This window comes from Lucilia cuprina, chromosome 4 (genome assembly GCF_022045245.1).
Source record: "Lucilia cuprina isolate Lc7/37 chromosome 4, ASM2204524v1, whole genome shotgun sequence".
Lineage (NCBI taxonomy): Eukaryota > Metazoa > Arthropoda > Insecta > Diptera > Calliphoridae > Lucilia > Lucilia cuprina.
The window spans coordinates 20,141,391-20,154,810 of NC_060952.1; the positions used below are offsets into that span (position 1 = coordinate 20,141,391).

The following is a 13,420-nucleotide window of genomic DNA, read 5'->3' on the forward strand; positions in this document are numbered from 1 at the left end:
TATATATATGGATTATCCAATATTAATGAACCAGGGTTTTATTCTTATTATTATCCAGTCAGCTGTCAAGCATAATTTTCTATGTAGTTTGGCAACACTTGTTTAAATAAATGGTGGTAAATTTAAGTGTTTGACTAAATGACGTGACACCCTTTAAGTATTATAACGAGTGTTACATGAGTTCATATTCATTTAAACGAATTATAATTTTAAATGATTTTAAAATAATTGATTAAATGCAATTTACGAAAAAATAATAAACTCACACAAACACAACCGTGGATAATGTCAAGGGAAAAATTAATGAGTGAAAGTGAGGGAAAATAATGAAAAGTTTAAAAGCAAATACATATATATGGCATGTGGGGAAACGTTTTGGGAAAAAAAAAATTAAAAATTAATAGTTTTACTAAAAAACATATTAATTGTTTTAAACAAAATTTGTTTTATTGATAGAGCAGTATTAAAGTTTTAAGAATATGATAAAATTAGTAAAAATAAGAGAAAGTGTTTTAATTCCCAACTTTCACCTACTACAAATCATATTTAAAAATAAATAATTTTAAATTGTTTAAAAAACACATATTACTGTTACTATTTTTCTAAATATTTAATGTTTTCCCACAAAAAGTTCTTTAAATTATTTTACGTACAGTGAATCAATTAAGTAATTTGCCTATGTAAAATTTTATAAATTTTAAGAAAAAACTTTATATGAACAATTATTTTTAGCAAAATAAAACAATTTGTTTGTTGTATTTTTTTTTAAAGAATATCTTATATTTTAATTTTCTACTATAAAAAGTAAAATCGTTATATTAATTAACGAGATTTTTGATAAAATGTGAACGTATTGTTAATTTTTTGGGTCAATAAAGTATTTTGCTTTTTTAGGTTTAATTTGTTTACTTTTTTTAATATTGCTGCATTATTTTATAAAATTTAATATTTTTATTACTCCTATATATTAGAATAACATTTTTTAGATATTTTAGTAGTGGAACGACTAAATTTGAAAATTTTTTAACCGATTTATTATCCTATATACCTATGAGAATTTATCAATATTTGACTTAACATAAAATCTATCGTTTCTTTCATTTAATTTCGAAAATAATAAGTAATTTTGAATTGGATACATGATATATTCGATAATCAATAGATTTGGACCTAGAACAAATGTTTTGTGAGGTATAAATCTATATATTATAACAAAAATAATCCGGGTTTTTGTTCATTTTGTATTGATAAACAAAAACTACATTACGGAAATTCGATCTATTTGGGAAATATTGTGTAAATTTTATTTAGAATTGTATAATATTTATAATAAATCAGGAGTCCAATAGTTTTCCTTGGATACAAGTCGCCTCCCTTTGGCAGTTAAAGATTTTGAAAGGGCACTCAGTGCGTTTTTTTTGTAATAATTCTTTGGAACATTTCATCTATTACTCTATTTTATATTTTTTAATGTTATTGATTAAATATTTCATAATTATATTTTATTGATTTACACTTGTTCTAGAAATCTAAACTAATTTTTTATTTCGAAATTGCTTCATTATTATCCTTTAAACATTTTAAGGCAAATAACATTACATTTTCACCTAATGAGAATATGATTTTTGCAAATCGCAATTGAAAAATATTTAATAATCTTCCTTTTAACAATAAAACAATAAATTCCAAAAATTATTAAAAAATAGTGTGAAAAACCCAAAGAAATTAACCGGAATTCTTAATATGCAAAATATTTTATTGACATGCAAATTATGATGAATAAAATGCAACAACAAATGCACCAAAATTTGTATTTTAATATTTTTTCTAATTTTTCCAATTTTACACAATCTCTATTTTTAATTGGAAAACATATATTTACTTTTTACCTGTTTTTCGAATTTTATTTATGAACAAAAAACAAAATTCTCTTAAAAAAAGGTAGGCAAAAAACTTAGTTGATTCACTGTATTTACTACATAAAAAAATACCCAACAAATCACGTTTATATTTCTCACAAGATCAATGACAGACAGCAGAAATGTCAAAAAAAACAAACATTACACATTTAATTGTTACAACTATAAATAAAATAATTAAAAATAAAGGTGTATGAACGAGTTCTAGTTTTAATCTAATTAAACTCTCACACATGTCAATTAAAAATAAAAACAAATAATCATAATAGACAAAATACTATAAAAACAATAAAAATTAAATTGTTGTCTAAATATCCGTAAACTTACTAACACACACACACAAGTCCACATGTATACAGGTGGGTTGGTTTTACTTTTTTTTATAAAAATATTTTTTTTTTTTAATTTTTTAAAATATTTTATTCAAATACAACGTCTGACAAAACTCACAAAACACCCAAGCAAATTCTCACTTATACTAAATAGAAAAAAAAAACTTTATCAAGAGAAGAATACAGTGTTGTTAAAATCTATACGACATAAAAACAGCCAAAATTAAGCGATTAACTATCGCTAGATAAATCTCTAATAAAAATAGTAGCATGAATGAATTTCCGCAGTAATTAATGTTTTTGTTTAGAGTTTTTTAATTGCAATCATTAACAATTTATTGCTGGTAATTAAATGGTTTAAAATTTAATTTTAGAATGTAAATAAAATTAATTTTAGATTAAGATTACAATTTTAAAAATTTTTCAATTTACAACAGGCGTTGTATTTTGTAAGCTATACAAAATACAATAAATAGAGTTATGATACTATTTGTGAACAGCCATCTTGAAAAAGGAAAGAAGAACACATAGCGTGTATAGTGCCAAGGACACAATCCAAGATGCCTTGTCCAAGAAATACCAATCCCAAATGTCAACTTTATAAAATTATTTATCTTCTGTTTTATCTTCTTAAAAATTGGTCATTCACTTGTGAATGATAGTTTGACATTGATTACAAAATATATAAACATATAAAAAAGTGAACGAGCTTATTTAAGCCGGCTTCACACGAGCACACAAGTAATATGATTTGTCAAAATATTGTGTAGAAGAGTACGGATGGGATCGTCTGAACGCTATATGAAATGATACCATTACACATTGAAAGAAAATACAGATGAAAAATTTTATTAAAAAAAAAAACAAAAAAATCGCATTAGATCAGGGATGTATTTGTGAAATATAAATCATACAACTTTTATTCTCTTGTTTGTTTGGACTTTCGTTTTACTTTTTCATTCGACTTTACGTACGTAAAATGTGATCGTGTGAAGTGCCCTAGTGCACTAATAGAAAAACACATTTGAGTGTTGTGAACACACAATAGTGTTGTGAATTTGACAAATATTTCGTGTAGTTCCACTATCTGAAATTTATTCTCTTGCCTGTTATACGGATGGAATTATATTTTACTTATTCAATAGACTTTACGTATGTAAAGTGTGATCGTTTGAAGGGCCCTTTAATGGAAATTACCAACAACATTTTTAAACTAGTATAAACTAATAGAAAAGTACACCAGATATGAAGATATAAGAGTGTTGTGAATTGTACTAATATTTCATGTAGATCCACTATTTCAAAATTTGAATTTGTAGATGGTAAAAAACTGTCGGATTGCTTGTATTATACATATATTGCCTTATTTCATTCGTATCATTAAAGTAAAGTTAAAAAGAAAAGTTTATTTGCATAGTAAACATGTACGGACAGTAGGGCATTCTTTTAATTTTGAAAAAAGAACACTTTATAATATAAAGTTTATATTAAAGAAATACAAAAAAATGGAAATTTTTTCAATGTAGATGTAAAGCTAAATATACCCAACAGTTCGGTCGGACAGTCCCGAACCACCTGTTAAACATACCGTTTAGCGTAGCCCCTAGCCCACGAGCGTCCAGGTGACTAGCTATTTTAACATGTGCTTGTCCAATAAGGAAGTCAATCGTAACCTCATAGATAACGAAGAGACATCAAAAAGCTTAAGATTGCTTTTCAAATGCTTGCTAAGGGGACACTTAAGAGACAATTGGCTTTACCCTCTTTTACAAAGAGCACATCCATGGCGAAATAGAGCCAACCAGGTGGTTAGATATAATTGAAAATCACTGTCTTTATCGGACATATTGAAGCATCTCCTGTCGAGATGCTGGGTACTTAAAAAAATTCCCACGCTGTCTGATCTAAAAAGAAAAAATGAAATTAATCAAAATATTGAAAAATAAAAACGCTAAATCATCAACATTTATCATTAGAAATAGTTTTTTTGAACAACAACAACACCACAATAAAAATGCAATTGTATGTTTGATTGTATCTATACATACTTTACAACCGGTAAACATATTTTAATATTTACACACAGATACTCACTTAAACTAATACACATGTAAACAAAGAGATTAGGTGAGTAATGAAAATGAAATTGTTTTAGTTTTTTGTTTTTATTTTTGTTGTTTTTGTCTAGTCTAGTTTTCTTTTGGCACTACACGATAAATTTATACTTTTTTTGGCGACAATTTACTGCAATTCTGTTTGAAGTGTGTGACGGATGATGACGATGTTGTCGATGATGATAAGCGCTGTTTGAGTGCAGTTTAATGTTTAAACAAATATTGAATGAATGTTATTTTTCGGTGTGTAGATTCAAATACAATATTTATCTTATAGAATAAAAATTAAAAACTGTAGTGGTCGTTGGTTGGTTAGTCAGTCATTCGTTCATTCATTAAATCGTTTGTTGTTATTACATATTTGTTCTTTTATAAAAATTTTATTTATTTCATTTCACTACTATAGTAATTTTTACGACTATATGTTATTGTTGTTGTATGCGATAGTTACAACAAACATTTTAAACGAACATTTACACAATACAGTGGTTTTATATCAGAGATGGGTAATGACAACTACAAATTGGATTTATTAATAGTTCGGTTTTAGTTCAAGTTCAGTTCTAGTTTAGTTCAGTTTTAGTTCAGTTCTAGTTCAGTTCTAGTTCATTTCTAGTTCATTTCTAGTTCAGTTCTAGTTCAGTTCTAGTTCAGTTCTAGTTCAGTTCTAGTTCAGTTCTAGTTCATTTCTAGTTCGGTTCTAGTTCTGTTCTAGTTCAGTTCTAGTTCTAGTTCAGTTCTAGTTCAGTTCTAGTTCAGTTCTAGTTCAGTTCTAGTTCAGTTCTAGTTCAGTTCTAGTTCAGTTCTAGTTCAGTTCTAGTTCAGTTCTAGTTCAGTTCTAGTTCAGTTCTAGTTCAGTTCTAGTTCAGTTCTAGTTCAGTTCTAGTTCAGTTCTAGTTTAGTTCTAGTTCAGTTCTAGTTCAGTTCTAGTTCAGTTCTAGTTCAGTTCTAGTTCAGTTCTAGTTCAGTTCTAGTTCAGTTCTAGTTCAGTTCAGTTCAAGTTCAGTTCAAGTTCTAGTTCAGTTCTAGTTCAGTTCTAGTTCAGTTCAAGTTCTAGTTGAGTTCTAGTTCAGTTCTACTTCATGTTTTAGTTCAGTTCGTTTTGGTTTGGTGAAGATGTGTTGATTTCCTAAATTTAACTCATGGATTAACGAGTGCAAAAGAAATTTCACAAGTACCCAAAACTACAATATTCCCTGAATGGCCATCACTGTTTCATAATGTAGCATACACATTCGATTGTATTTTATATTGCGGTTGCTATTGTTGCTACTTTCTGTTGCTGTTGTTGCTCATATGTATTGTTGTAGATTTGTTTTTCATTTTATAGTTCAGAATTTGTTCCGTATCTTTGGCTGTGTGTGTTTGTGAAGTCTTTATTTTCTTTTCGATGTGTGTAAAATATTTTGTTTTTGTTTGCTATTTTATTTGTTGGCTGTCGTTTCTGTAAAGCGTTTGTTAATATTCTTTGCTGTGTGTTTTTATTTTTTATTATTATTTTGGTTTTTTTTGTACTATTTAACGCTTCTCGACTGCTCGACGATTTTGAAATTTTCAGTAATCGTTCAGATTTTGAACGTAACAGTTTAGATTTAAATAAAAAAATATAGAAATCAAATCATATATAAATTTTGGTATGAAAAGATTCACACTCACACTAAATTGTTAGACCTGAAAGAGAGAGGACAAACATTGAGTGGTGCCCAACCGGAAGCTAAAAAATTTTATTAACGGTTTTTTAAATGAAAATAAAAAAATTGCAAACATTTAACGTGAATTAAAATTTTTAAATGAAATAAAAACTGTTTGTTTAAATCGCGTGTGTTGGTTTATTTAAAAAATATATATATTTCTTTATTTATTTGCATATTACTTGCAATTTTGTGCGTGTATGTTTAACAAAAAAGGATATTAACAGAATTTAATTTTAGTTTCGATTATTTACAAACGGTTATTTATAAATATTTGCTTAAAAGGATTATTATAAAAGATAATTAATATTGCTGGTTATTTTAAAAAAGAATATTCAACATGTTGTCATTTGTTACAATAATTGCCGGTAAATATTAAATTTGTTTTTATATTGTTATGGTTTTAATTTATTTAAAAATATTAAATAAATTTGCGAAATATTTTGTTTTGAATTTAATTAAAATTTATATAATTATAAAATACATAAATATTAAACATAGTTCAGTTTTTTGTTTAGTTCCAGTTCAGTTCTAGTTTAGTTCTAGTTCAATTCTAGTTCAGTTCTAGTTCAAATCTAGTTCAGTTCTAGTTCAGTTCGAGTTCTGTTCTAGTTCAGTTCTAGTTCAGTTCTAGTTCAGTTCTAGTTCAGTTCTAGTTCAGTTCTAGTTCAGTTCTAGTTCAGTTCTAGTTCAGTTCTAGTTCAGTTCTAGTTCAGTTCTAGTTCAGTTCTAGTTCAGTTCTAGTTCAGTTCTAGTTCAGTTCTAGTTCAGTTCTAGTTCAGTTCTAGTTCAGTTCTAGTTCAGTTCTAGTTCAGTTCTAGTTCAGTTCTAGTTCAGTTCTAGTTCAGTTCTAGTTCAGTTCTAGTTCAGTTCTAGTTCAGTTCTAGTTCAGTTCTAGTTCAGTTCTAGTTCAGTTCTAGTTCAGTTCTAGTTCAGTTCTAGTTCAGTTCTAGTTTAGTTCTAGTTTAGTTCAGTTCTAGTTTATTTCAGTTCTAGTTCAGTTCTAGTTAGTTCTAGTTTCTAGTCAGTTCTAGTTCAGTTCTAGTTCAGTTCTAGTTCAGTTCTAGTTCAGTTTCTAGTTCAGTTCTAGTTCAGTTCTAGTTCAGTTCTAGTTCTTCTAGTTCAGTTCTAGTTCAGTTCTAGTTCAGTTCTAGTTCAGTTTTTTTTAGTTGTTCAGTTCTAGTTCAGTTCTAGTTCAGTTTCTAGTTCAGTTCAGTTAGTTCAGTTCTAGTTCAGTTCTAGTTCAGTTCTAGTTCAGTTCTAGTTCAGTTCTAGTTCAGTTCTAGTTCAGTTCTAGTTCAGTTCTAGTTCAGTTCTAGTTCAGTTCTAGTTCAGTTCTAGTTCAGTTCTAGTTCAGTTCTCGTTCAGTTCTAGTTAAGTTCTAGTTCATTTCTAGTTCAGTTTCTAGTTCAGTACTCGTTCAGTTCAAGTTCAGTTCTAGTTGAGTTCTACTTTAGTTCTTGTTCAGTTGTCCAGTTCCAGTTTCTACATTTTTAGAATTTCTTTTATAGCTTATTATTTCATATATAATGATCATAAAATTCACTATGATTTCAATTAGAATTGCAGTCGTTTTTTGAACCCTATATAAATTCTCCAAACTTTTTTATAATTTATATATTAAAACTTATCTAATATGTTTAAATTTATTATATTTCCTTTCTTAAAAAACACATTTCTTTTCTATTTTTATAAAAAAAACTTTTAAATAATACGATAATAAATCTTTTGAATAAGTATTTCGGTAGGAAGATTGCCAAAAAATTATATATGTACATAAGTAGGTATAAAAAAATTGACAAATAAAAGTCACCGTTATCATCACAAGTTCTGTTTTCTTAAAAAAATCTAGCTAAAATAAGAATATATAAGTTCTTAACATTATCAAATTGAAATGAGAGATAGTTCTTGCGCTATAAAAAGATCACTTACTTGCAAACTAATTAAAATTGAGAAAAAAATTTTATTAATTAATAATTATGGAATGGTAACAAGGTCAATGACAAGCAAAAAATTAAAACAAAAGACCACCAATGAATTCACTAAATAAATAATCATTTAGAAGAATTTAAAAAACTAATATCAAATTATTTATCAATGGATAAACATTTTTATAAAGAACAAAGTTCAATTTTATGTGAAATATTAGAGATTTTAAGAACATGTACTACAAATTGATAATAAAATATTGAATGAAAAAAAAAAACAACAAAAAATCAATTAAATATTAATTTTAAATTGTTATAACACTATTATTTAATAATAATTTACAAATTAACGAAAAAAAAGTTTGCTAAATTTGAAAGGAAATTCCCAATTTATGATTAAATATTCGCATTTTGTAATTTTCCCCTTTAGGAGCTTCCCTTAACATAGACTTATTTTTGATATGAGAACAATGGGAATATAGCTGATGACGAAACAATATATTTATCTGATTTGTAATAATAAAACAAAATAGTATCCCACGATGATATAAATGAATTATTTTGTAGTTGATATACCTGTATAATATTTTAAATAATGTATTTAGTTTTAGTACTTATTATACATAGAATTTTTGTGGGTTCTCTATTAGTTTTGTATGGCAATAATTGTTTTAAATTATTATCAAAACGGAAATTATTAAGAAAACAAATTGTTTTGAATAAACTTAAATAGTTTCGTTTTATATAATGTGTTAGAATTAGAATATCTTGTGATCTTATTTGTTGTATAAATCACAATTTTTTAATAGAAGTACTTCCAAAAGAATAACATTAATCATTACTTCAAAAGTAGCACTATGTGCATTTTTTACCTTCTGTGGAAGTGATGTTTATTGACGAAAGGAATCAATTTTTTAAATTGAAGGTATATTTTTTGTACTAATTTTTTTATTAAACTTATTGATAAATGATAAGTGTAATTTATTTATTTATATTAATAGTATTTAAGTCACATTTGTATTCTATAATACTTAACTTCCTAATAACTTCCAAAAAATAACATACAAATTACTTCCTGAAAATTATTTCAGATGTAGTCAATTTGGAATCAAATTAAAAGGACATCCATCCGATGATAAGCCTGTGTTAATATCATAACTTCTTTAGGTCTTTTTCAGTACTTCCATGGAGTAAATTCTATTTCATTTTCCCTTCTTTGGAAGTACTTTTTTTGTTTAGAATTGATGTCATATTTTCATTACAATGAGGTTATATGTGTGTATTGTTTGTCGTGTTTGCTTTCATTAAGTTTTTTTTTTAACAAAACAACTTAAACTTATTTACAATTTTAAGAGTTTTCATTTATTTTGAATTCATAAAAATGTGCAATTTTTTGCACAAATTTAATTTTCACCCTCATAACTTGATTAGCAGGTATTTTAAATTTACACTTTTACAACATTTGAAAAAGCGTCATGTTACGTGGATTATATTTAATAAATATTTAAGGTTATCACAGTTTGAAGAAACCAAAATAGCTTAAAGAAGAAATAAATTTTCAAAATTAGAAAAAATCCTTATAAGTAGATATCGAATTCGTCTTTTAAAGATCCCATCTAACTTCTGGATCCAAATCTAAAATATTTCTATCCGACATGTTTTACAAAAAAATTGTTTTTAAAACCAGAAAAATCGATTCATAAATAACGGATATATGAACAAAACTTATTTTATGTGGATGATCTTTACAATAACCAATGATCACTAGTTAATTACTAATATTTATAATAGATCAACTTTTTTCATTGAAATATAATCACCTACATTTGTAATCGCTTACTTAAAAATCAAAATTGTTTCCAACTTTCACTCCTGGCAAAATGATGTGTTATCAAGCAACAGTGAATAACAACAATATCTATGCATTTTGTCATTTGACCGATTTGAACAGAAAAGTTATTATATTATATTTAAAAGACTTATATTTTGTAGTAGATGAAATGTTTTGATATTGAAATATAAATAGATAATATAAAAAGTTATCACAAATGGCTCTTTAAAATCATTCTTTTGAATTAAAACTATTTCGAACTCCCACACCTGAAAAAAGATGTGATATCAGTCTACAGTGAAAAAAAAAGACAATATTTAAGCATCTTGTCATTTACAAAATTGGTACTATTTAAAAATATTGAATTAAATTATAATTTACGCAATGATTTAAACTGAAAAATGATTGTTTTATATTTATGTAAGTCGTATGAGTAAAAGTCGTATGATTTATATATTTTGTGTTTACTCGATTGGTATAAAACAATAACAAAGTTTGATGAAAACAGCTGTTTTACTTTTTTTGTATGTGTTTACTTAAAAAAAACATCCCTGATCTAATGGGACTTGCTAGGGTTCTATAGTTGAAACGAAAAGTCGACTTTTCGACTTTTTCATTTAGTTAAAAGTCGACTTTTTGCATTTTATGAAAAGTCTATTTTTCGACTTTTTTCATTTAATTTAAAATCGACTTTTAGACATTTCGACTTTTATTAACAAAGTCTACTTTTCGACTTTTTTACAGACGATAGTCGAGTTATCGGCTTTTTTTGGGACAAAATAGTCGACTTCGAATTTTTTCGGCAAAAAGTCAATTGTTCGATTATTCGAAAGTCGATTTATAGAATCCTAAGACTTGCTTGTTATACCCTACACCACTATAGTGGGGTGGTATTATACGTTTGTGCTGATGTTTGTAACATACAAAAATATTGGTCCAATACCCACCTTAAAGTATACCGATCGATTCAGAATCATTTTTTGAGTCGATTAAGACATGTCCGTCCGACTGTCTGTTCGGCTGGCTGGCTGTCCATGTAAACCTTGTGACCAAGCATGTTTTTTGGCACAAGGACGAAGCCTATTAAAAATGGTTGAAATCGGTCCATTATTTCACCTAGCACCCATACAACCGTACCTCCCGATTTGAACTTTTTATGCTATAATTACGTCAAATATTCTGCTATCTCTCTAAAAATTGGCACAAATAAGTTTTATATAAGTATAAATGATACTGCAGATTTTCGTAAGGATCGGCCTATATTTGACCCTAGCCCCCATACAAACCCCCCTTCAATAACAAAAAATGACTTAAACGTCTAAAATTGACTTGTAACCATTTGTATCGCAATGAAACTCAACAAAACTAACTGTTATTTAGAAATATATCCTTTTCCCAAATTTACCGAGGATCGGCCCATATTTGACCTATATAAAGCCTCATTTAGAAATTTTAGTTTTTTATCAATAAATGGCTTAAATATTTTGGAATTATGGTAATATTCAACATAAAAGTTTCTTTACAAAAAATAAAAATTTTATAAAAGTAAAAATTGTAAAAATATACTCATGGTGTAGGGTATCATATGGTCGGCCATGCCCGACTATACTTTCCTACTTGTTTTTTAAATCATTTCAATAAATAAAGAGACTATCAAATTGGAAAATTTGTATTCTCTCTCAAGAGAATTGGTTTCATTACATATTGCGAGACGATCCTATTCGTACAAGATTTTGTGTGCTCGTGTGAAGCCGACTTTAGCATTTAATGAAATATAGTTCGTTGTATATGTTGGTAACATAGATACAGTCAAAATCGCTTGTTACGAACTTGGTTATAACGAATCCTCGGTTATTACGAACAAGTTTTCAAGTTCCGCTATTTTGGTAATTATTTTCATACAAAAACATCACTTATAACGAACTCGATTATTAAAAACAAACTTTAGGTACTTAGTCTAGCGGCCTTGAAATCTTTTTTTTATTAACGATATATTTCAAAAGTTTTTCTCCATATTTGTTAGTTATTTCATCAACATAGTTGTATACAAATATTCCATGACCTTTGAGAAATATTTCAGAGACTTTATATACAAAATGTTAGAGGCCTAATAAGCTTCGGCTTTTTAACTCATCTATCTTTCTGACATTGCTTATAAATCTATCAAAAAACTTAATTCGTTTCTCTTTATTTTCACCAAGATATTTTATCATACCCAAAAAAAGTCACACGCTATTTATTAAAATAATAATATGACTTATCTGCCACCTCAGCAATTTACCTAATTAGAAAAATCAAATCAAAATAATTTAGTGTGATTTCTAGCACTTTAGGTGTTTTATATCCGAAGGCGTTTATAAGTTCCTTTTGCGTAAAAACAGCCCAACCTCAAATAGTCTGTGCAAAACTCCAATTTTTGACGTAATTTTTTATATGAAATAGACAATTAAACCAATGACAAGGCAAATAACACTTGATATGAATACTGTTTCTCTAAATATAATAAAACATAATTGATAATCGACATATCAACAAAATGAAAAAGTAATTTAAAATATTCCATCATAAGATTTCAGCATTTTTTTGAAAAATTATGTTTCAGCTGTCACTCTGAACAAAAAACACAAAGTAGTTTTAATATTTTGTACTTAACTTAAAATAGGAATCCCCCTCTTACATTTGTTTTTAAAACAAATGATAAATACCTATTTAAAACTTAACAAAATTTTTATTTAATTACAAAAAGTACCAACTTAAACTTCTCTAACATTTTAAATGACTCAACATTAAGCAACTTAAGCAAGTATATGTATGAATTTTAAAAATTCATATATTTCTTAAATTGACAGTTTTATCGTTCATATGAAAGTTTAATTTTTGTTATTAAATCATAAGAATTTAATTTATTTGTTAGTATTTACTTAATAACTGTTAAACAAAATATTGCTTTTTGTATTACTGTCATTATTTTGGGTTTTTATCTAATCGTAAGAAAAAAAAAAACTGACAAATAATGTTATATGACAGACAATTTGTCTACCTACATAAATGTTTTGTTAAAAAAAAGTAGGTATTCATTCAACATTTTTTTGTGGAAGATTTTTTGTCAATTTATTCTTTATTGCACCATGAAAATGCAAAGATTTGTTTGTTTGAATGTTTTTTTTTTCGTAACAGATGTTGGGTGTTTAGCCAGATGGAATATTTAAGACTAAATGTTGCTATTTTCTTAATAACTAAAATTTTATGAATAGTAATAAACATAAATCACCCGTGATTTTTTTTTTATCAATTTATGGTCGATATTGTCTAAATGGTTGCTGGAAAGAAATTAAAAAATGTATTTAATAGTTGTAAATATAAATTACAACAACGGGTATTTCAAACATAAAGTAATCAAACTTATAATTTTAATGATAGGTGGAATACTTATTTCACCATTAGCAAATTTATGTTTGGACCGTATATTTATTAAATACAGTTCTAGTTCAGTTGGTGTTCAGTTCAAGTTAAGTTCTAGTTCAGTTCTAGTTCAGTTCTAGTTCAGTTCTAGTTCAGTTCTAGTTCAGTTCTAGTTCAGTTCTAGTTCAGTTCTAGTTCAGTTC

General features: G+C 26.8%; 1 protein-coding gene across 1 annotated transcript in view; it reads left to right on the forward strand.

Annotated features, from left to right (window-relative positions):
- The first annotated feature begins 5,883 nt into the window (after positions 1 to 5,883).
- LOC111686953 (carbonic anhydrase 2) overlaps positions 5,884 to 13,420 on the forward strand; it is a 13,730-nt gene continuing 6,193 nt past the window's right edge. The window contains exon 1 of the mRNA XM_023449345.2: positions 5,884 to 6,424. Coding sequence (XP_023305113.2) covers positions 6,397 to 6,424 — 28 coding nt within the window. The 5' untranslated portion in view covers positions 5,884 to 6,396. The remainder of the gene's footprint in view (positions 6,425 to 13,420) is intronic.